At 42.2% G+C, this 23,551-nt stretch overlaps 1 protein-coding gene across 1 annotated transcript; it reads left to right on the forward strand.

Moving 5' to 3' along the window:
- The first annotated feature begins 1,466 nt into the window (after positions 1-1,466).
- On the forward strand, positions 1,467-12,499 carry LOC138258659 (putative nuclease HARBI1). The gene is made up of 3 exons (XM_069205975.1): positions 1,467-1,662; positions 11,006-11,385; positions 12,146-12,499. Exons 1-3 carry the CDS (start codon positions 1,587-1,589, stop codon positions 12,188-12,190), a joined length of 501 nt encoding a protein of 166 aa, XP_069062076.1. The 5' UTR covers positions 1,467-1,586; the 3' UTR covers positions 12,191-12,499.
- Positions 12,500-23,551: the final 11,052 nt, after the last annotated feature.

The raw sequence follows: 23,551 nt of genomic DNA on the forward strand, positions 1-23,551 counted from the left end.
CCCCGTGAAGCTACTCCCCTGATGGAGCCATATCCCAATTGACAACATTCCTCCATACAGTGCTTAAGTTGAGCCTGTGGTTTCCGGTGTAGGGCACCAGCACTCATATATGACACTGACACTTATTTTTCTGCCTCAAGCTTTTACCGTGAGCAAAAGACACATATGGAAAGGCCGAAGAAAAGAAAAACAAAAAAGTGTCACAAACTGAGAAAGCTGCAAGAGTGAGCTAAAGGGGCAGAGAGTGGCTGTGTATGGATTAAAGAGACCTGACATAGCTTCAGGATTACACTGCCTTGGTATTCTGTTCTCACACATTTAATTGCAGCAGCTACGTCTTCAAGAGGAGAGCTATGGGCACCGGCACATTTTTATTTACAAATTAAGCACTGCCTCCACTCTGCTGTGATATATTTGTGAGTAAACCCATTTGGGTGTATACTTACAGTCTGTTAAAACCAAACTTGAGTTACACTAGTAAATGATGATATTTGTGCACCTAAACCCATTTTAGATGCACAAATCCCATTATGAGTTTGGGCCAATGTTTTTAACCTGGCATAATACAGAGTAGACAGTCCTATGGAAATAAATGATATTCAGAGAAAGAAAAGGAGGTGCTCCTGAAACTCAGAATGTACACGAGACGAGAATTCCAGACACTTGCACTCCCTTAGAAGAGGTTCAGAGTGGAACCGACCATCAGCAAGTTCAGATGGATTTGGAGCATTGACTTTGCAGGGACTTCTAAGGCCCCCACTACCTCCCTCTTCAAAACGTTTTAGGATCGAACAAATGTGTTCCATGGACCAGGGGCGTAACAAAGGCCCTCGCAGCTTCTGCAGTGCGGGGGGGGGGGGAAGGGGTATGCTCCAGGAGGCCCCGTCAGCACAGTTCACTGTGCAGAGGCAGCAGGCTCCCGACTGTTCAGAGGGAAGAGGGCCCCCCTATAGGTACTTTGCAGGGAGTCCCCTTTAAGTGTCGTTATGCCATTATCACGGACTTCGGACTTCTCTAACAGATTTCTCTTAGGAACCTGTGGCATTTATACAACACTGGCAGGGCCCCTGAAGAAACAGACCAGCAGCATATGGGACAAGGTGAAAGCTGCAGAACTTTCTGTTATCGACGTGTGCTTTAGACTGAGATGAATATGCTGGTGGTATCAGATGGCAGAGATAGGCCTTGTGGGGATACAACTGGAATTTATTTGTAACAATCTTAGTACTCTAGGCAGTATTAACTTTCTATCGACCTTAACTAACAGTTCAATTAAATTTTTTCAGTGAATAATTCTTCATAGTTTCTCAAACTGTCCAGGAGTACGGGTTTAACCTTTAAAGGGCGACCATAGATCGAGTTTACCTTCAGTTAAACTATCAGCTGTGCTGCTCCGCTATCAAGTTTCTTTAATAAGTACACCCACGGTCTCGCACTCCATTTGTTTCTCACTGTCTTGTAGTTTTTCTCCTGCGGCAATTCTTTGCACTGGAAGATCTTCACGCTTACCCATCTGAGAGGGATTGCTGCAGTCATCAAGGATGGTTCTGGGTTCAGGAACCGGTTAAACCTGCGAGGCACTGCGAATGATGAGCAACAGTAGCGAGAAAGAACAGCATTCTCCATTACAACCCATTGATCCAGATTACTGCAATCACGTAGGTAAAGTTTTCCCATATTTTTAAGCAGCGGAGCAGCAAAGGTTGCTCTGCTGTCATATGTTGGGAAGAGTGAACAGGGCAGCGCCGTATCTACTGAGATAAAGGCCCATATTTATACTTTGTTTTGTGCCGCATTTGCGTCAAAGCGGCGCAAACATACAAAATACAATTATATTTTGTAAGTTTGCGCCGCTTTTGCGTCACAAAATGATGCAAATGTGGTGCAAAAAAAGTATAAGTATGGGCCTTAGTGCTGCTGCAGTCACCTCAGCATTGGCGCACAAGCATGCTACGTAGCACCACTCACACACCTTTGCAATATAGTGCACATCTGTTGCATGACGTATAGCAAACTGTTTTGTACTGGAAGGGGAGTACAAAACACTATGCGAAGACATGGATTAATACTTTGGAGTGTGGAAAAATGAAAACAATTTTTAAAGTTAATGCCAGCCTCAAAGAGGAGTTATTTTTTGGTGCAAAACCCTGTCTACAAATGTTTGTAGATGGGGCTTTGTGTCAAAATGTATGGGTGGCTGCATGGTAATACCAATGTTCCACCTATGGTATGCCTCCATGTCATAAACATGAAGTAGCCCATAGAGCTACCTTACTTTACTTTAGGAATACTTTCCAGAGAATAGATTCCAGTTCTGCTCTTTGCATGGTTTGTATCACTTTTCCGGCAAAAACCCAGCACAAAGTGTAAATCTGCCCCTCGGTGTCAATTTGAGTACAACACTGTCTCTATGTGGCACATCAGATAGAGACGCAAACTCATGCTTAATAGTTCAGGCCCCAACAGAGAAGTGGAAAAAAAACTCTTGCACACCTAGAACTGGTAAAAAAAAATAACTTCTGTACAGATAAAAGCACTGATGGACCAACCAACTCAGTTGTGGTAACCCCCATCACTCTTTGGCCCATATTTATACTTTTTTTTGCGCCACATTTGCGTCATTTTTTTACGCAAAAGAGGCGCAAACTTACAAAAGACAATTATATTTTGTAAGTTTGTGCCACTTTTACGTAAAAAAATGACGCAAATGTGGCGCAAAAAATGTATAAATGTGCCCCTTTATTTGTTCTTCTCTGGAGCTCCATAGCAGATCTTCCACCTTCTAATCCAGTAAGGCTGTATCGCTTGGCATGTGACTGATTCTACACAAGGGTTCTCTAGAGGTAAAGTGCTACCATAAACTCACACTTTTAGCAGTTTATTGTAAGAATGTATCATTAATGATTTACCCTGTCACAGTCCTGTGTGTCTCTTAGAGGAAGAGGTCAATTATAAACTCTTACTACTGTAACATTGCTTATTCAGTGGCACTCATTTCAGCAAATTTATAAGGATTAAAGATTATCTTTTCAAGTATGTCAAGTGATGGATTCAGCAACAGCTGTACAGAAGTTTCAGAAGTAGAGGCTAACCATGAACCTTCTCAGATGTCACATTACATACTCCAGAAGTGCTAATTTTAGTGATTTGAGTGTCCTTTGTATATCACTGAGTCTTCAAATGTTTCTGAGATACAACCCATAATTTGTCACCATTGTCACATTAAATACCACAGTTGTAGTCACCTTAGTTACTTTAGAAATATGGAGAGCTATATTATGCATTCATGGCATGCCTTACGCTGCCCCAAAATGTACGGTACATGCCTGTCATGGACTTTTAAATATAACCCCCTTCAATAGTACATTTTTATTTAGTTAACGTGGTTCAAAAGCAGAGTCTTCACTGTCCAGATTTGAGCTGAAAACCTGCAGGTTGCAAACAAAATTGTTTATTGGTGTGTTGGCCTACTGAGACATCTTGCTGCAGTTTAAAGATAAAAAGATAACAAAATCACTCTTTCTGGAGAAAAGATGAGGTCTAAGTGTACTGAACTCTGTAAAACTTTAGTGCAAAACTATATCTACCTGAAGGAAGTCGTTGGTATGGAACCATATATATCTTGGGCAATGGGAAGATGGACAATGGTGTTATTATTCCATTTTAGAGCGAGTAGGGTTCACTAACTGCTCAGTTTTCCTATGGGATTTCATTATGATCTTACCCTGCGTGTATGCCCATGAGATGGTTTCTTGGAGCAAACTCTGCTTAATTTTCTGTTTTTTTTCTTCAAATTTGATGCAATTTTCACTGGATAGTTTTTCTTACCACTTTTAAAAAATTCTGGCTTGGCTCAAAGCAGGTTAGTGTTTAGCTATCTGCACTTGTTAGGGAATGAACTTGTGTTCTATGGGATGGCTTCCTTTTTTAAAGTATGTTGTGTATTCGAGGAGAAGCATGCTCAATTTAGCCTTTTTTTTTTCTATATTTTCGCTTTGTCTCCTCTAAGTGCATTTTGAACTGCTATACTTGTATATTTTCTTATGCCTGATACCAGACGTTTTGCAACTGATAAATTGGTGTATTTACTGCCTTGTTATGTATTTTTAAATTGTGAATTTATGTGTGCACGAATAAAGAACTTTGGACTGAACTGAACTCCACTCAATAGTGCATTTTTATTTATGTCATTTGTTTAAAAAGCAGAGTCATCCCTGTCCAGATTTAAGCATGAAACCTGGAGGTTATACACCCAAATCTTTTTACTAGGTGTATTTGCCTACTGAGGTATCTTACTGGAGTTTAATTGGCTGTCCTTCCTGCATACCCTTTGCAGATTTGCAGTTGCACAGCATACTTTGCACTTCCTCCCCTCAATCAGTCTTATATTCCACCATTTTTCGTACCTCCACTGTTCTCCTTCAAACACCTTTAGTGCAATTTTTTGCACTGACATCCAAACCTCCTCCACATCCCATTGAAAAGCAATCACACATGTTAACACGTCAGACCTTAATAAGTAAACTTACAAGGGGACGCGTATAGGTCGATGAACCTTTTGACTCGTTCAAGATGTTCCTACCATAGCTCCAGAACAGCATCAATAATCAATACACAATACTCAATAACCATTAGTTAAATCAATAATCAATGGAGTCAGTAATTATCACACACCATGACCTTTCAGCCATGAATAACCACACCTTTAATAAAAGTTTTGTAACTTTATTTTCCTTATATTAACAATGCTAAAGTCATGTAGATTAATCTCAAAATCAAATCAAACACATATAAAAGCAGTACTGGTTGACCAAAGCGATGAAAAAAATGCATTCCAATCAAGGCAGGAATCACAATGCATTCTAAAGCAATGGTGCAACTCAATGACAAAGTCAGCTGCAACGAAGTAATCACGTACATAGAATTCAGCAAGGTAGCTCGTCAAACATTTGCCCCTGCAATTTGTCAGCCGTCATGTGAATAGCCTCAACTAACTCAGATTAGCATCAGCATGTGGGGCTTCATGCCAAACAATTTAGAACACAATTTTAGGGAAACATCTAGCTAGGAAAACTATTAAGACAGCGCAGTTGGTACCTAGAAAGCAAAGGCATAAAAATGCATTACAGTCACATAGTCATATCTACCTGTCCGCAGAATGGGTCAGCAAGCAGAATCAGTCTTCGTCCTCAGGCCATCAATTGATCAGCAAAGCATCAGGGTCTCAGTTAGAGAGTATGAGCCCAATGACAGAATCTCAAATCTTTTCTTCTCCCAAAGTCACTCTAGATCTCTGGTCTCGTAATCTCAATAATGGTCTAAAGCAGTAGTCCCCAACCTTTTGACTTCTGTGGACCCCCACTTTTTCATTACTGGAGCCCGGGGACCCCCACTGAATCATTATTGAAATCAGGGGATCCCCCACTGAGTCATTACTGAAAGCTGGGGACCTAAACAGTTAATATTATTTAATTTTCTGGGCAGTCACGGACCCCCGGTGACGGCTTCGCAGACCCCCAGGAGTCCCCGGACCACAGGTTGGGAACCACTCATCTAAAGTCTTTCCCCTCTGTCACGTTGTTATATCAAAGTTACCCAAACTATGCCCTAATTCCCTATTGGTCAATTAATCATAAGTTATTACTCTACCCAATAATATTCCTATACCAAATCTATGAATTCTAATATTTTGCCCTTCACACAACATTGATTGGTCCGCTTAGCGATGTCCTCATCATCCGGCTCGTCAGGTATCAAATTTGTTTCATTTTCATCTCCAGTCAGTGTCTTCATTGTTCGCGTCCTAGGAAAGTACTTCTCGCTCACATTACACACAGCTCGTTACATTTTTAAGGACACTGTCTCCAGTTAATTGGTTCTCATGGAAAGCTTCTTCTAAGCACTTTTAACAAGACAATGAACATTTCACAGTTAGTTCACTCTGTCAGCATTTTTATTAAACGCTAAGAAATACAGCTTCTGCATGAGGCCTGGCAAAACTAGGCCACGATACTTGCTAAGTTAAGGTGTACAATTATTAGTTAGAACATACTTCATAACCCTTAATATGACATATTAATACATTAATCTAATATATTTTAAGTATTTCATAAGTATTAACCATCAATTAGTACATTTCGTAAACACTGGGGGCCATTCTTCAAGGTCACAATTTCAAACGTGTGCATTATTTTTCTCTATGTTATTCATTTTCTACATATTTCATTATTTAAAATACATAAGCATTCATTAATAATTTCTAATTAAGACATCTGCTTCAGCACATATTAAGGAGATTTAAAAACAAAAGAGAAAGAGGATCTTGTAGAATGGTAAGTATTCCAAGATCTGCCTTAGTGGGGTGCAAATTGTAAAACCCCAATTAGGAATATTGAACGTCTATGCTTCACTGGAGATTTGCAATGGAAAACTACATGCTTTAGTATAAACGGCAACAGATTAATTTGGTTAATGGAAAACGTGGGAGTACTACAGCCCATATTTATACTTTTTTAGCGCCGCATATGCGCTGCTTTTTGACACACAAGCGGTGCAGACTTACAAAATACAATTGTATTTTGTAAGTTTACACCACTTTTGCGTCGAAAAAAGGGCGCAAATGCGGCACAAAAAAAGTAAAAATATAGGCCCAAATGTTATCCATCGATGGACAGATGTGATCTTTCACTTAAAGAAGTAGTGAATGTTTAACCACATTATTTCTGTACTTTTCTATCATTTCTAGTATAAAGTAAGGTGAGAAATGGAATCCCTAGGGCACAAAGTAAATGGCGCTTTTGCAAAAATCAGGATCACTCCCCCTCAGTATTCTGTGTTCCCTAATTTAATTGCAGCAGCCGCGTGTTTAAGAGAAGGGCTTTGAGCACCGGCACGTTTTCATTTATAAATTAAGCACTGATCAAACGTAATCATTTACAAGGTTATGATAGAGCAGCGCCTGAAACCTATGCATACAGATTCAAACAGGCTTACATTAGATATGGATATTGGCTGTTTAGAGGAACAAATAGGCCACTACATATGTCTGTCCACTAAGAAAAATCCGCCTCAATATCTATAACAAAACCTCTGTTTACATACATTGTGTAGGGTACTTTGTACACTTGAGAACATAGAGGTAAAAGCTAGGGATAGTGGTAAATTAAAAACCTATGTTGTTGACATCCAAAGTCTGAAGCTAGATCAGTTGTCAAAATGTTGTTATGCTTTGGCTGTTGTTTAGAAACCAGCAGAGAATACAGAAGTAGAAGCACCTTTTAGTTAAATAATATTTCTTTCCTCTAGATTTTTTATGCCTAAATGGGATTTAAACTGCTTAGTAAATGTTTAAAATGTGTTTACAGTATGTAACACCAGATTCAAAGTTCACAGCAGAGTGAAGCCTCGTACAAATTTTGAAAATATACACATTTGTATATAATCTTTTCCTAGACACCCCAGGCTGGAACTTAATATTACAATGCAAAAATAGGATCTAAGGTATGAACTCTAACCTCCTGGCCATTTGAATGAGTTTACAGTTTAAACTTACAAAACTGTCAATAATGATGTTATCACCCCTGATGGATGGGTAGAGAACTTTAAAGAGGTGAATGGCCATTTAGAGCTATTAAATTACCCCAGTGCTACAACCCCAGAAGAGCCATTGGTACACGCTGCAGGAATGACAATCAAAATGCATGACGTTATGGTGGCTATAAATAGGTGCTCTGCAGGGAAGGCACCTGTTCCTAATGGGGCTCTTATGGATTTATTCAAAGATAATGTTGACTTTTGGCCACACCTCCTGTCTAACGATTTGAATGCATTCTGTAAGACAGGGTCACCAAAGTCCTGGTTGCACTAGGTCATTGTGCCCATGTTCAAGAAAGGAGATAGATATAAACCAAAATGTTATTGCCCTATTTCTTTGATTAATTCAACAACCAAGATTATGGGCAGAGTAGCTCGCTTATAGGTTTGGGCCCAAGAAAATAATATTTTGTTTGATTTGCCGTAAGGGTTTTGGGTGCGATAAGGCACTGGGCTGTGCCTACATTTACAGCTAATAATTAAAAGAACATACCCTTGCCAGATCGGGGAATGTTTACATAGGTTTTATGGATTTAAAATCCACCTTTTACCATGTAAGTCGCATTAAACTTTGGGCATGATGAAGGATATGGGAGTTGCAGCCAATATTGTTAATTTTGTTAGGGAAACACACAATAAGGTATCAGCCAGTGTAAGGTACCGACCAATGAGGGAAACTACTGAACATTTTTTTTCTTTCCCAGGGTGTGCAATAAAGTTGCATCCTGGAGACACATTAATTTACTTTATTTATAAATGGATTGGAGCAGCCTTGTCAACCTAAACATGGATGCACCATGTATAGACTAAAGTTCAGTCCCCGTGTTACTTTATTTAGATGATGCTGTCCTTATTGCCAGGATGAAACTTGGACATCAGAAGCTCCACAATAATTTTGTTAGCTTTATAAATGGATTGGAACTAATGGTGAACCACTCTGAAACCCACATTTTGATCTATGTGCCCAGGGTGAACAGGAATAAGGGTCTGATTACGATCTTGGCAGACAGGGTTACTCCATCATAAATGCAACGTGTATCCTGTCTGCCGTATTTATTATGATTCCATTATATACTATGGAAATTGTAATACGTCAAATGGAATTCTCATCATGTTTGTGACGGAGTATTCCATCCGTCAAGATCCTAATCAGGCTCTTGGTCTTTTTCTGTCGATAGAACCAAAATCTTACTAGTCCTGACTTTCCCATTTCTGGGTGTACTCTTTGATGAAAATGGCACATAGAACCCACTTGGTGCTGCTACAGCAACTAAATATTTGCTTGTACCTTGGAGGGACTTTTTAAGTTTATAACCAACCTAGGATCTGAGGGTCAGATGTATCAAGCGTTTTTGCATTCGCAAATGGTGCGAATTTCTGTTTACGAATGCAAAAATGCTTTTTATGATGTATGAAAGGCATTCGCCGTGGGAAAATAAGAATCCACAAAAATAGCAATTTTTTGCACGAATTAGCATGTCGCAAACAGCGTATCGCCAATAGCAATATGATTTACCGAATCGCTTTTTGCGAAACGCTAATTGCGATACAGAATAGCGAATCGCAGATAGCGATCTCCTAAATCGTGCCGCTAATTGCGAAATGCAGATTGCGACACACAAAAACGGATTCGCAATGCGATGTAGCAAAAAATCGCAAATTGTGATTATTCGCAGAAAGGCCATTTGCACATGCAATTTACCACGAACTGAAACCAGGTGGTAACTAGGTGCAACCTATATAAAGAGACCCAGAATGCCTCAGCCCCTCTTCCACAATGGCTGCACTCTACGTCATGGTGAGGAGAATGAGGATCTTGGCAGGTTTGAGGATAGAGAGGAGGAGACAAGAGTGCATTTCCAAAGTGCTCATAACCCTTTTTGAGCAGACTGGGGAGGAAATTTATGATAAGTACAGGTTAAGCTCAGCCATGATGCTTGACCTGATAGCTGAGCTACAACCCATGCTGCAGCGCACAACACACAGGACCAATAGCATACCCACCAGTGGCGGCCGGCAGCTTTAGGAGGGAGTGGGCGGGTGGGAAGCACACACACACACTCATTCATTCTTTCACACACAGACACGCACGCACGCACATCCATTAACAACACTCATACCATTCAAACATGCATGCATGCACCAAACATTCATTTTAAAACATCACACACACTCATTCTTTCACACATGCATGCACGCACATCCATTAACACTCATAACATTCAAACATGCACGCATGCACCAAACATTTTAAAAGATCACACACACTCATTCTTTCACACACACACGCACGCACGCACATCCATTAACAACACTCATAACACTCAAACATGCACGTGCGCACCATACATTCAATTTAAAACATGACACACATACACACACACACACACACTTACCTTCAGCCTCCAGGTCCCAGGAGGGTCAGCCAATGAGGGAAGGCAGAATTCCCAGCCTCGTCACAGAGTGGGATGGGGTCAGTGAGATTGCTGACCCCACCCCTTCGTCAAGTGTCACTGATTGACACTCGCCCTGGGCACTTCAGGGCTTAAACCTGAAGCGCTCAAGGCAAGTGTCAATGGGTGACGCTTTCCTCGTCACCCAGGGGAGGGCCTCGAGGCACCTTTGCTGAGCCGACAAGGTCACGCCCATAGGAGCTGTAACCTCCTCAGCCCAGCAAAGTTTCGCTCAGGCAACCAGGAGTCTGCGCAAATCGCGCATGGCTCACTTCTGGCTGTCTGAGCTGAAAATAAAATGTGTCTGTCAGGCTGGCCTTTGTTCAGCCTGACAGACACCCTTCATGAGGGGCAAAAGGTGGGGGGGCGTGGCCCCTCCGCCCTAAAGGACGGGCCGCCACTGATACCCACACATGTGCAGGTATTATGCTCTCTGCACCTAATAGCCTCAGGGAGCTATCAAGGGGTCATAGCAGCAGCAGCTGGAGGGGTATCACAGAGTGCCCTCTCTAGATTTTTCAACGCATTTCTCAATGCCATGCTGAGCAGAATACAACTGTACATAAGATTCCCCAACACCCCACAGGCATTACAACAAACTAAAGTAAATTTTTACCAGATAGCACAGTTCCCACATGTCCTAGGTGCCATTGGGACTCATGTAGCAATCTGTCCACCGTCGGCCAGTGGGTATGTATATCGCAACTGTAAAAAACATCATTCTATGAACATACAGGTGATATGCAATGCCTCCTACATCATTAACTATCTTGTTGCCAGATACCCAGGGAGCACACATGACTCCTACATCTTTCGCCACAGAGGGATACACACAAGACTGCTAGCTGGGGGGTTTGGGGAAGGATAACTACTAGGTAATTTGATAGTCCAGAATAATGCATTGATGTAAGCATGACGTCAGACAGCAAATGTACTCATTTTACTCTCTTTGCATTCAGGAGACAGTGCCTACGCAGTGCGCACCTATATGCTAACGCCCTACCTGAGCCCTGCCACTCCAGCTGAGAGGAGGTACAATGTTGCACATAGGGCTACCCGCAATGTGGTGGAGCGCACTTTTGGGCTGCTGAAGAGCCGTTTCCGGTGCATCCATAGGAGTGGAGGTGCACTACAGTACAGCCCTGAGACAACATGCAAAATGGTGGCCACATGTGCTATCCTGCACAAAATAGCAACCACCAGGGCATTCCAGTGGAACTCACGGAGCCAGACTCAGATGAGGATGATGATCCCTTACCACCCCCTCTACCAGCAGACAGGACCAGTGCAGCAGAAGGCAGGCAAAGACGTGCTGACATCACGTGCAACCATTTTTGATGTAAGTAATTATAAATCCACTTCAATAATATGTATTTCAGTAGTTAGCATCTTTATTACCTTGACTTCAGGTAAACAATGTGTCATTAGGACATAGCTATTCACAATGGGCAGACATGAACTATTAACAGTGTCACACTATTAGCATCATAGCATGACTTTATTTCTACATGTTGAGGGGGTCCCCTGTAGCCCTCAACATCACTTCTTACGTCCACGCACCCCACTTGAGTGCTCAGTGCCCCTGCTGGCACCTCCAGTAGCAGGTTCACCTGCAGTACTGTGTCTGGCACTGCGACGTCTCAGATCAATCACAGGGACTGTCAGACTGCTGAGGCTAGAAGACTCCTCACTGTCACCAACACCCAGTTCGCTGGTTGTGGCACTGCGTGCTGTTTGCATGGCATCCACTATGTTGGTAATTTGCACCAGTCCCTGTGCAATGTCCCGACTGCAATGTGCCATCTCCACCTGTGTGGCAACGGCACACCGTGATATCTGGGCTGTTGAACTTGCAAGCCGATTGACTAATCTACAGAAGCTATCAAACTTTCCCAAATCTTGGTGATGGTGACTGCGCTGTCTGAAGCGCTCCTGACGTATCTCAGTGCATAGTTCCCCAATGGCCTGTGTCAACTCCTTTGTGTTTTCAGCAACTCTTTGCTGTCCCTCAATCAGGGTCTCCAAATGCTTGTTTTGTAACCCCATATTGCTATTGTGAGACACAAACTGTGCAGTGACTTCAAATGTTTGTATTGCAGGTGCTGCACCTTCAGCATGGAAGCTTCAAGGCCGCCAAAGATTGATGGCCCCACTCCTTCCTCTGTGCCCTGTCTGCCGGCAGTTGACTGATGCTGGCGCTGGTGCAGAGTCTGCTGTCTTCCTGTGGGACTCGCCTCTAGTGGTGGTGTGGGTTTGTGTTCTGGTATCTCATCTGAGTCCAGGTTGTACTCTGGCAGTGGTAACACCCTTGCCCTGCGTCTAGTCGGAACAATACTGTAGGACTCACTGGTATTTGAGTCTGACTGTGGCTGTGTTTCTGCTTCTCCCACTTTTTCAGATCCTGCAGCAGCAGGGACCGAGTCATCTGCAAGGACAATGTGCAGCATGTCTGTTCTAGCATTTGTCACTTATTTCCACAGTGTTGCTTTAAATGTACAATTAAATTGTGTCACCCTGAGTTGTTTGTGGTGTTTCTCTATGTGGCTATCCACTATCTTGCTATTTACGCTGTGTGTTCACCTTAGGGTTGTGTAATACCACTCCCATAGGGCACTGTTGTGTTGTATGTAAGATGTGACATGGACTACTTTTCATTGTGCATCAAGCTATGTTCTACTTCCTAAGGGGCATGTGTACATGCACATGTGGGGATACACATAATCACTGGCCTTACCTTTGCTGGTGCTGGGTGTCCCTGAGGTGTCAATGTCAGTTATACCACTGACAGCTTCTGGCAGCAATGTGGACTCCACCAGGTCTTCCATAGGGGTGGACGGTGTGTGGGTGGATGGTCCGCCTCTGGTGCTCCTTGCCTCCCTAAGCCTGCTGGCCACCCTCTCCTTGGCACGGGACCGCTAGTTGTACCATCGCTTGCGTATCTCCTCCACAGAGCGCTGCGCAACACCCACTGTGCATATTTTTGTCTGGATGTCAGACCAGAGTTTCCGCTTCTCATTCTCAGGTACTTGGAGTGCGGTCTTGCCAAAGAGTCTATCATGGTTCCCAATAACCTCCTCAATGAGCACCTCCAATTCTTTCTCACTGAATTTTAGCTTCCTCTTCCTGTCTCCCTTCTCCTTCCCATAGCAGCATTGGCCATGTTGCAGTTTGATCCTGTCTTCCTCACAGTGCTGACATCCTGGTGCTGGGCTGTGTCTCTCTCACTGCTCCTATAGGTGTGGCATCTGGAAGCAGCATGGGCTGACTCATTTCCTGCTTGTGATGTCATCAGGCTGTTCCGGTTTGCTGTTCTTGCTATTTGCGATTTTCAGTTACCGAATGGCAATTTTTTTTGCGATTCGGTATTTGCATCTCGCACATAGCATTTGCGAATTTTAAGAAATCACTATTAGCGATTTTCAAATTTGATAAATCACGTTTTGCATTTCTGAAATTGGTATTTCTTAAAATTTACAATTTGGAAATCGCTAACTGAAATCTTTATACATCTGGCCCTAAGCCTCTTAGTGAGCTTGTGGCAGTATAGAAAGCCACATGTCTTACGGATGTAATTTATAGCTCCGGAGTTTGTGGTCTTAAAGATTCTTCCCCATTTAGAGAGTCGAAAATGAGTGCTTGATCAGATTTCTGGGGTGACACATAGCACGGCTACTCACATTAGTCATGCTGAATTTGGTCTCAGTAATGTTAATGGGCTTATTAGAATTCAGCCATTTCGTTTGTGGCTATTTATTTGAACAAAGCCAGAGACCGATTTCAGGCTCAAGGTGATTAGGGGTTGTTGGATGCTATAAATTCACCAAAATTCCCTGGCTAAGGTATATATAGAAGACAATAGCCTGGCTTTTTCTGAATAATTTCATACCAGTCCAGAGGCCCTTTTCCCAGCCAAATTTTAAAGGATAATTCATGGAACTGGAATAGAAATAGACGAGACTGTACAGAGAACATCAAACGTACCAGCATAGTCTTTGACACTCAGGATCAGGTATTGAGTCGTACCTTATATGAGTAATAAGTAGCTACCAGCAGGTTCTGTTTCCAATTTGCACTGTATGGTTGCTTTCTCGGAGCCAGCTAGGTATTCAACGACCCTAGATGTGTGCTCGTGTGGCAGTCATTCTTCACGACCTATTAATTAATATTATTAATATAAAATCATGTATATACTCTGAGGATACCATCATAAAAAAATCTTCTTTTTCGGGTCTACTTCAATATCTGAGATCATATTTCCGATGGACAGTTGTACAAGTCAATACCCACGGAGCAGCTTTATTGTAATTATGACCAATCATATTATTCTACAAATGTCTTTATTCTCTTCTTGTGTGTGAGATTAAAATCTCTTAAAGAAATTGCATTTCCATGAAATCATTACATTGCTCTGTTGGATGGAGGTGTATTTTAACAGCTATGCTGCATTCAGGTACTTCATTACTGAAAGAGATTGTTAGCCTGTAGTAGGCCAGCAATGGAACGCTGTCTTTATTGTAAGGCTTACTCTCGATTGTGACACCTCTTCATTTAGGGCCACATACAGAGTTTAGTGGAAGATGGAATTCCAACAAAAACAGTGGATGTCCCATTTACCAAACTTATAAAGCATCTGCTGCAATTATAATTGGGCCAATGCCAGAAAACTTTGAGCGAATGGTCTGTCCACCACTAGGCTAGCAATCAGTGCACAAGAGAACGTTCTAAGCCTGGTGGTCCCCAAAAGAAAAACACATGTAAGGACTCGCTAAGCATTGAAAGAAAACTCACAGACACATCTTCTTTGTTTTGTCAATAATAAACCCCCGCTTTGGGAGTTTGAAGAAAACAACTTTGCTGAAAGGGCTCAGCAAAGTATCAGTGCCTTCAGTGGAACCGCCATAATAGTGGATGAGCTGAAGGCAAAAAAATACCTACCTGCTTGGCAAAGATCTTTAAGAATAGCAGGTGGTTTTCAGTTAGGCCAGAGGAGGTCACCCCTCTGGTGATCTGGCGGATGCCAACCATAGCTCTATGAAGCCCTTGGTGTCATCAGTGTTACAAACATAGAAGGAGTTAGGAACTGAAAAGGTTTCTTGAATACACTGTATAAGGAACTTACTATGGACTATGCAAGTACACTGAATTAATACTTAAATATGGTGCTCATACAGGAAGTGAAACAAATGGTTAATAGTTACTAAGGAGTTCTTGTTCAGTTACATATTAATAGGTATGTATTACCTCAAAAGAGCACTGCCTGAGTGCGTCTAGCATTGTTCGGTTACTTTCCTTTTAAGGAAATATGCCAGCTTTCTTCCCAAACCAGTGCTTCGAGTTCTTGTGTGCGCTCCGTGTGAGCGCTGTTGGCCGCGGGATGTTCACAAGCTCATAGTGTAAGTGTCCAAATCAGTGTAATGTGATTCGCTAAGTTGGCTTTTAAAAGCTAAGTAGGGGCAGAGTTTCTTAAATGGCAATGATTTTCTTGGTGCTAAAATACAGATTAAATTAAATTAACTGTTCGTAGACTTAAGTTTTGTTTATCCCGAAACTGAATGCCATTCTTTTCAGCAGTGACTCCCCATCATTTCCAATCTAATACCTTGCTGCTCTCAATGGTTCATTCCAATCATTGCATGCCATCTTTCCAAAGCGGATAACTGGTAATGGGCATTACAATAAGGTAGTAGTCATTGAGGTAGGGAATTGATGGGTGCATGGATGCAGACACTGAGGCCCTGATTTATACTTTTTGCCTCAAACCTGCATTAGCGCAGGCTTGCGGCAAAAAGTATAGCGCCTGCTAGTGCCATTCCTAGATGCCGGCCGGGCGTCATATTTAAGGAATGACGCTAGCCGACGCAAAGGGTGGGCTAGTGTCAAAAAATGTGACGTTAGCCGGGTGGGGGTGGTGGTGTGAGAGATAGGGTTTAGCACAAAAAAATCACCCTAGGCTGGTTAGAGTAAAAAAATGACTCTAACCAGATTAGCGTCATTTTATGGCACTAAACCTACCATGCAACATGACTTCTGCCTTAGAAAAGGCAGGAGTCATGCCCATCACACTAATGGCCAGCACAGGGGACAAGGATCCCCTGGGCATGGCCATTGCACCCTGTGCCATGTATGGGGGGCCGATTCAGGGGCCCCTATGGCACTTTAAAAAATAAAATGCAATACTTACCTTACTTACGTGTACTTACCTGGGATGGGGTCCCCCATCCTCCGCAGTCTCTCTGGTGTGGGTGGGGGTGTCCCTGGGTCCTGAGGAGGGCACCTCTGGGCTTATTCCATGGTGTTCCACCTAAGAAATAGGCCCACAGGTCCCCTAATGCCTGCCCTGACCCAGGCGTTAAAAAATGGGGCAAAGGTAGCTTTGCACCATTTTTTGACCCCTCCTCCCTCCCGTGCACCATTTTTGCACAGGAATATAAATATGGCGTTAAGGCCATAGAGTTGTTTTTTGCACGGGAACGCCTACCTTGCATCTCATTAAGGCAAGGTAGGTTTCCACTTCCTAAAAATGACTTTAACTCCATAAATTTGGCGCTGGATGGGTCTAGCGCAAAAGTATAAATATGGAGTTCGTTTTGCACCAAAGTAGAGTAAAATAAAAAAAAATGACGCTAATTCAGTGCAAACAGTGTATAAATATGCCCCTGAGTTTGGTTAACAAACAAAATACTTTTTGTGAGCTGGTCTGCAAACGTGACAAGATCCATCAGTGGGTTGTTAGGGTATTGGTGAGGGGACCAGGGACATATAGAAAAAGTGAGACTGCGTGCAAATGAGCAGTCACACTTGGGTAAATAGGTAAGTGATACCATTTCTTTTTTTTTTTTAGAGGACCTTTGAAAATCAGGCTAATGTACTTTTTCTTACAGTATAGCTTCCTTATTCTTGAGTCAGTTTAAAGCTGATGAACTTTTAGTTCCGATCCAAACTCCAAATATCTATCCAAATAATATAGATATCAGTTATATACCTCATGTATAGGGAAAGGAGATTTAAACAGCACGACTCAGTTTCGCCAATGGCTTAGTGGTACGATCCCAGTGTTGAAATGTACGATGCATGCAACCATACAACAATTCGTTTTTTGAGCTGAGCTTTTCATTGATAAGTGCTTATTAGAAACCACAATCTAGGTATAACCAAGTAAACACAAACACCCTTGACTAATCGCCTGTTTCACCCTAGAAATGTTTGTGATAATTCACCCTACAGGCGATTCTCCACCTAAGAATAAACAGCTGGTACAGCGGGAATTACCTACTCAGAAGTCATATGGTTAAAACTAATCATAAGAGAATATCCCAAATGCCTGGTGAAATGTGCAAATTAAAAAGCAGTAGGGACGCCTTACTTACCTAAACATCAATGTACTGACTAGCACTTGGCATGTGTGACCACTTTTGGATTTAAAGTGAAACATAAGAACAACCAATACACATCGTACAACCTGCATAAATAGAAACATATAAAAAGTTGGTTCACAAAAGAGTCATTTGGAGACAAATCAACAATAAGGTAGCAAAATAATTATTACAAGCAAATAAGATTGGGAAACACAAACAAACAAGTTTCACTGGGAGTAATTAATGTCAAAAGCATGAGCTAGCCTTCTTCGGTGCAAACTCCTACTTTATTATAATAGACATAGGGGGTCATTTTGACCTCGGCGGTCTTTTGTAAAGACCGCAGAGGGACCGCCGTGCTGAAGACCGCCAGTGGTGGCTGTTTTCCGCTCGGCGTATTATGACTGTTGTCAGCTCTCCGTCCTTTTTCGGATGGAGAGCTGCCAACAGCCATACCGGCGGGCGGTGGGGAAGTGGAGGTTGCTCCACCTCCACCGCCACTTCAACAGAACACCGCCCACCGAATCACGTCCTGTGATTCGGCATGACGGTGTTCTGTTGACGGTGTGGTGTCGGCGGAGCAGCACCCATGGATCCCGTCCCCTCCCGGAGGATCGCCGGACCTGGTAAGACGATCTTCCGTTAGGGGAGGGGCTTGGGGGGATGTTGTGTGTTGTGTGCATGCATAGGGGTGTGCGTGTGAGTATGTAGAGGGGGTGTGTGAGTGCGTGTATGTTTGCAGGGGTGTTGTGTGTTTGGGAATGAGTGCGTGTATGTCTGTAGGTATGTCTGTATGGATGTGTGCGTGTATGTTTGAATGTGGGTGTGCGTGTACGACTGTGTGTGTGGCTGTTGGCATGTATGTCGGTGTGTGTGCGTGTATGTGTGTTGGTGGTGCCTGCGTGCGTGTCGTGTGTGAATGAGTGATGTGATGTTGGGGGTCGGGGTGAGGAGGGGGGTCCTACCACCTTTGGATGGTGGCAGGGGTGGTAGGAGCTGTAGGGGAGGGAGTCGGGTGGGGGAGGGGGGTGTGGGAGACCCCTATCAGTGCCAGGGAAGGAATTACCTGGCACTGATAGTGCTTACCGCCATGGATTTCATGGCGGTTCCAAACTGCATGAAATCCATGGCGGTCAGCCGGGACCAAATACCGCCGGCGGTATAGTGACGACCGCCGGGCTGGAGACCCAGGTCTCCAGCCCGGCGAGCGGAACGGAGAAGTGGCGGATGACCATGGCGGTAACCGCCATGGTCATAATAAAAAAAAATTGACTGCGAGCCTGTTGGCGGTCTTACCGCCGCTTCTCCACCGTCCGCCAGGGTCGTAATGACCCCCATAATGCCTTATTATCATAAGTGAGAAGATGCACCATACACGAGTTCCTCAGGGATCACACAAACATGATTATGAAGATGTGACGATACATGTCTATTTACAAAGGATTAACAAACGGCTGCGGAGCAATTGGCTGGGACTCGATAAAATATTCATAATTCTCAGCTCAGTCTATGAATGAATACATCGGGACTTTGTTAGTTGCAATGTCAACAACATTTCAGTCTCATTGATTACATTCTGAGGTCATCATTAGGATAGATAATATAGAACGTAACACATGGTTGTATTAGAAGCAGCCAGAGGTCATGAAGCACATGTTAGACACACATATGGGGCAGCATATTATGAATGGCTGAAAAAATTGTAGCAGAATCTTATTAATGTAAGAGAATAGGGCTTATAAGGAAAAAAGGTCTGAAATAAGCAGAGGCAAAAATCATCCTTCAAGCCCCTGGACAGGTAACCAGGACCTCAGGAGACAAAAATTACGAAACACAGCAGTGAGTCTGTAACTCTCTACCTGCGGTTGACTTGTTGCTTTCAGATCCAAGACAGCTGAACGGATTGGAATGGATCGCAATTCAACTGGGTGTTTGAGAATCAACATATCATTGGGCTTACTCTACCTGATATTGATAAGCCTCTTCGGCCTAAAAAGGAGCACAAAACTGAAGAACTCCATTGTTAATTGTGTGACACCCCAAAATGAGATTAGCACCTACACTAATCACCACAAATATAGATTATGTGCAGCATGCCCATTCACTGAAGAGACCATGATGTTTATTCCTATAGCACAGCTGTACCGAAAAGCTTTTCTTTTAAATTGCAACACCTCAAATGTAGCCTATGCCATTAATTGCCCGTGTAATCATTGTACAAGGGTAAAATCAATTAGAATATCTAAAATTGATTGTACAACACCGCTTCACCAGTAGTTACCATGAAGAAAATAAATTCTGATAGACCCTTCCTATTTTAAAGGATATTCCAAAAATGATCTGTTCTTGGCAGTACCTGAAGTAGTTACAAGAGGACATGGTAGTGGCAAGTGAGATCTACTACTTCCACATAAAGAAACACAATGGAGTCCATGCTTGGACTGGTTATAGAAAGCTTGAACATTTCCAGTGAGGACCTCATCCTAAATTGTGATTCTTCTTACTCAACAAGTAACAGGGGCATCTAATAAGCATCCTTGCTGGGATTTTGGGAAATTCTATCTCTAAATATTAAATTAACTATTGATCACTCTACAACACTAGGAACATTTTGAACCAATGGCTACATATCTCTCTGTTTTGTGTACCCTCCTGTGCATTCCACCTCTATACAAGAGATCCACATGATGCCAATAAATCAGATAATGTGTATTTTTTATTATAGCCCAGAACTCAGACCTAATCGCCTTTGGCTCATGTGGCTGTACCTCTGCATTTGTAAACCTGAAGCTGCACAAACGTTTTTTTATTTTAAAAAGGCTAATTACGTGAGTACTCGTCAGGAGCTGTTTTTACTTGTTTCACTATAGCTTTGGAAGGTACCGTACAAACTCAAAGCTGTAATACTGTACCTGGATGGGTGAAATGTTTCTACCAGTTCCCATTTCAAAGGTGTACCATGCTAGCTAATCTCATGCTGAAAGTTTTATTTGGAAAATGGCAAAAAAATGTTGTTACTTTTCTCGCTTGGTACGCATCACAATAGAACTAGCCCTGTGAATATAAATATTGCTAGAAAAAACAGACATTGGAGGCAGTGAGATTTATAGTGGTTCTGGTATTGTATATACACTATGTAAATATTAAGCAACTCTACACAAACGCAAGAAATATCCTGGGTTCTGTTAGTGTGTCGGACCTTATTTGGTTAATTTATAAGGGGATGCATTTGGAGGTCGAGGGACATTTTGACTGAGCTTAGAGCAGTTCCCACCATGAGACCCCGTACCAATGTAAACCAATGACAGTAACAATCAATAACATTATTAATCAACAGGAGCCAGTAATTTCCACACACTATGACCTTTGAGTCATAAATAACCACACCTTTAGGTAAAGGTTAGAATGTTTATTTCCCTATATTAACAATGCTAATGTCACGTAACTTAGTTTCAAAATCAAATGGTAAACATACAAAAACAATACTGGCTGCACAAATCGCCTAAAGAATTGTAATTTAATCAAAGCTTGGATCGCTGCACATTCTAAAGTTACAGTACAAATCAATTGCAAGAAGAACTGCGCGAACGAAATGGCATACATTTAGATTTCAGCAAAGAAGACATCAACTGTTATTATATTTAGCAAAAGATCATCAGTGAGTACCCTAACTAACCTTAGATTAGAATAGCATGTTTGGACTTCATGCAAAACAATTTAGTCAACACACATTTGGAAAAAACATCTAGCTATGCCTCATCAATATTAGCGGTTGGTACCTAGGGACAAAAGCAAAGAGACATAACAATCAGTAACATTGTCTTATGCCTTGCCTCAGTATGGTTCAGCAAGCTGCGACAGTCTTCGTCAATTGGACATCTGTTTCGTCAGCAAGGCATCGGAATTGGGCATTAAAGTTCAGAATAGAAATGTCTCAAGAATAGACATACAGAATGTTGCTTCTAGGCAACAAGGCTAAGGAAAGTTAAGCTCATCTCCTCTCGGGACGGTCTAGAAAATAATGGCAAAGTGTGTTCTCCTCTTGGTGCAGTTTGGCTAAGTTAGATTTCCTAAAACGACTTCTCACATTGCCATTGGTCAAAGAATCGTACGTTTACACTTAGTCCAACGAAAGTAGAACCCCAAATCTAAGAATTTACTAGTACACGGTTCACATGTCGATGATTGGCTCCTCTTCTCCTGTTTCTGTCGTTGGGCTTGTCGGGTATCAATATTGTAGCAGCTTGTACTCCAGTCAGTGCATCCATTGTCTTCTCCTGGGAAGGTTGCCTTTACACACTCTACATTATACATTGTATCCTTAACTAGTTCAGCATATTCTAGCAAGCAGATCTCATGAGAAAGAATTACAGCTACAAGCATTTGGTCAGTACAGTGGAAAATCACAGTTTAATTCTCTAAGAAGCCATTTTATAATCGCCCAAGAAATGCAGCTTGACATGAGGCCGTGCAACTAGGCCCAAGACCTCGTTAAACTAAGGCCTATGATTAATAAAGCAAATACATAATACATGACCCTTAATATGACATACTACTACATTAATCAAACCTTTGCTCAATATTTTATATTAATAAGCTGTTAATAAGTACACTTCGTGAACATTGACGACCACTCAAGTAGGCGCAATTTCAAATGTTTGCATTATTTCTCGACGTTAACTCATTATCTATGCAAATTCAACACTCAGAATACATGAATATTCATTGGTAAAATTCAGCGTTAAAAGTTCCGTAACCTAGTCTTCATTATTTATGCACATTGTAACTTTGCAAGAGTTTGTTTTTGACCTATACAGGGGTTTCTTTTGTTTTTGGACCAAGTAGTTGTTGCATACAAGGCCAGTCCTGGTCAAGTCCAGATGATTTCCCTTAGCCCCCAAGAGAGATCACACCTAGCAACTTATTATATGGCGTGGGAAAAAGGGACATGTGTCCCATGGACCTCCTGGAATGGATCCATGTTAGAATGCATTATATATGTGTCCCCCTCTCCTTTCTCCCAGATTGAAAACACGTAGAAGAATACTGGGCTAGTATTATTAGGCGATCCTACTAGAAGCCAGCCTAGCGCAGAACATATATAAAAATTTAGTACCGAACATCACAGTTACTGTGTCATAAGATTAAGTGTGGTGTATCACAAAATACCTACAGAAAGAAGTACGAGTATATTTTAGGGGCCAGTGACCAAAAAAACTGGAATCCTTGCCTGTACCTCAAGCATAGCCTATTTGGTGGACATGCCACCGACACAGCCTCCTCCAGCTTTAGCTTCAGCTCCATCAGTGCTTGGAGGTGACTCTGTTGGATCTGATGACAAATAAAAGGCCCAATCTAGAGTGACAGGTCCACCAATATATACATATAAATATAAAGACCGCCATGAAACTGGTGCCTGACTTTCACTGAGAGGTAAGAATGGTGTCCCAAACATTTTAATGAGACCATCTATCTGACTATCTCACAACTGACAATGTACCCTCCTTACACTGGAGACTTATTTGACTGGAGACATTGCTTTAGAGGTGAAGGCAGTTGGTGAATTTTCTGAAAGAGTTTTTCACCACATGGACAATACAGCTATTTCAGAAGAGTAACATCTGCAACTTTGGCAAACAATTAAACTTTTGAGTGACTTAAACATTGTCAGGGTGCAATCAGAAAGTGCTCCGCAATAGCTGAAAACATTTCCGCCTCCCAATTTATCAAAAGCCAACATAGTGGTTGTTGGGGATGAGGCTTGTGTGTAAGTTGGGAGAAACCATGATAAGGAAATGTAGATCGTTCTCAAATTTCGTATTATGTTGCCTTGACCTGGCTGGAGGAGCATTTGCAAGAAGGTGGCTTATTTTGGTAAGAATGTGGGTAAAATAGGCTAAACATTAAATGAGGATCGTTTCAGCACTAAGAGTAAAGGTGGTGGCTGCACCGCCTAATTATTATCTCTGTTGCTCGGTCACCTGCGGTAAAGGGCACATTTGGCTACGTTTGGACTTTTTGCGATACCGATTCACCTCAACCATTGTCATGGCCACTGTTCTGACTGGTAACTGGGTGGTGAGAGACAGGAGCCGGGAAAAGGAGTGAACAAGACATATACTGCGTTGAAAGAAAATATATGTTGGTGAG

Source organism: Pleurodeles waltl, chromosome 9 (assembly GCF_031143425.1).
Source record: "Pleurodeles waltl isolate 20211129_DDA chromosome 9, aPleWal1.hap1.20221129, whole genome shotgun sequence".
In the NCBI taxonomy this organism is placed as follows: Eukaryota; Metazoa; Chordata; class Amphibia; order Caudata; family Salamandridae; genus Pleurodeles; species Pleurodeles waltl.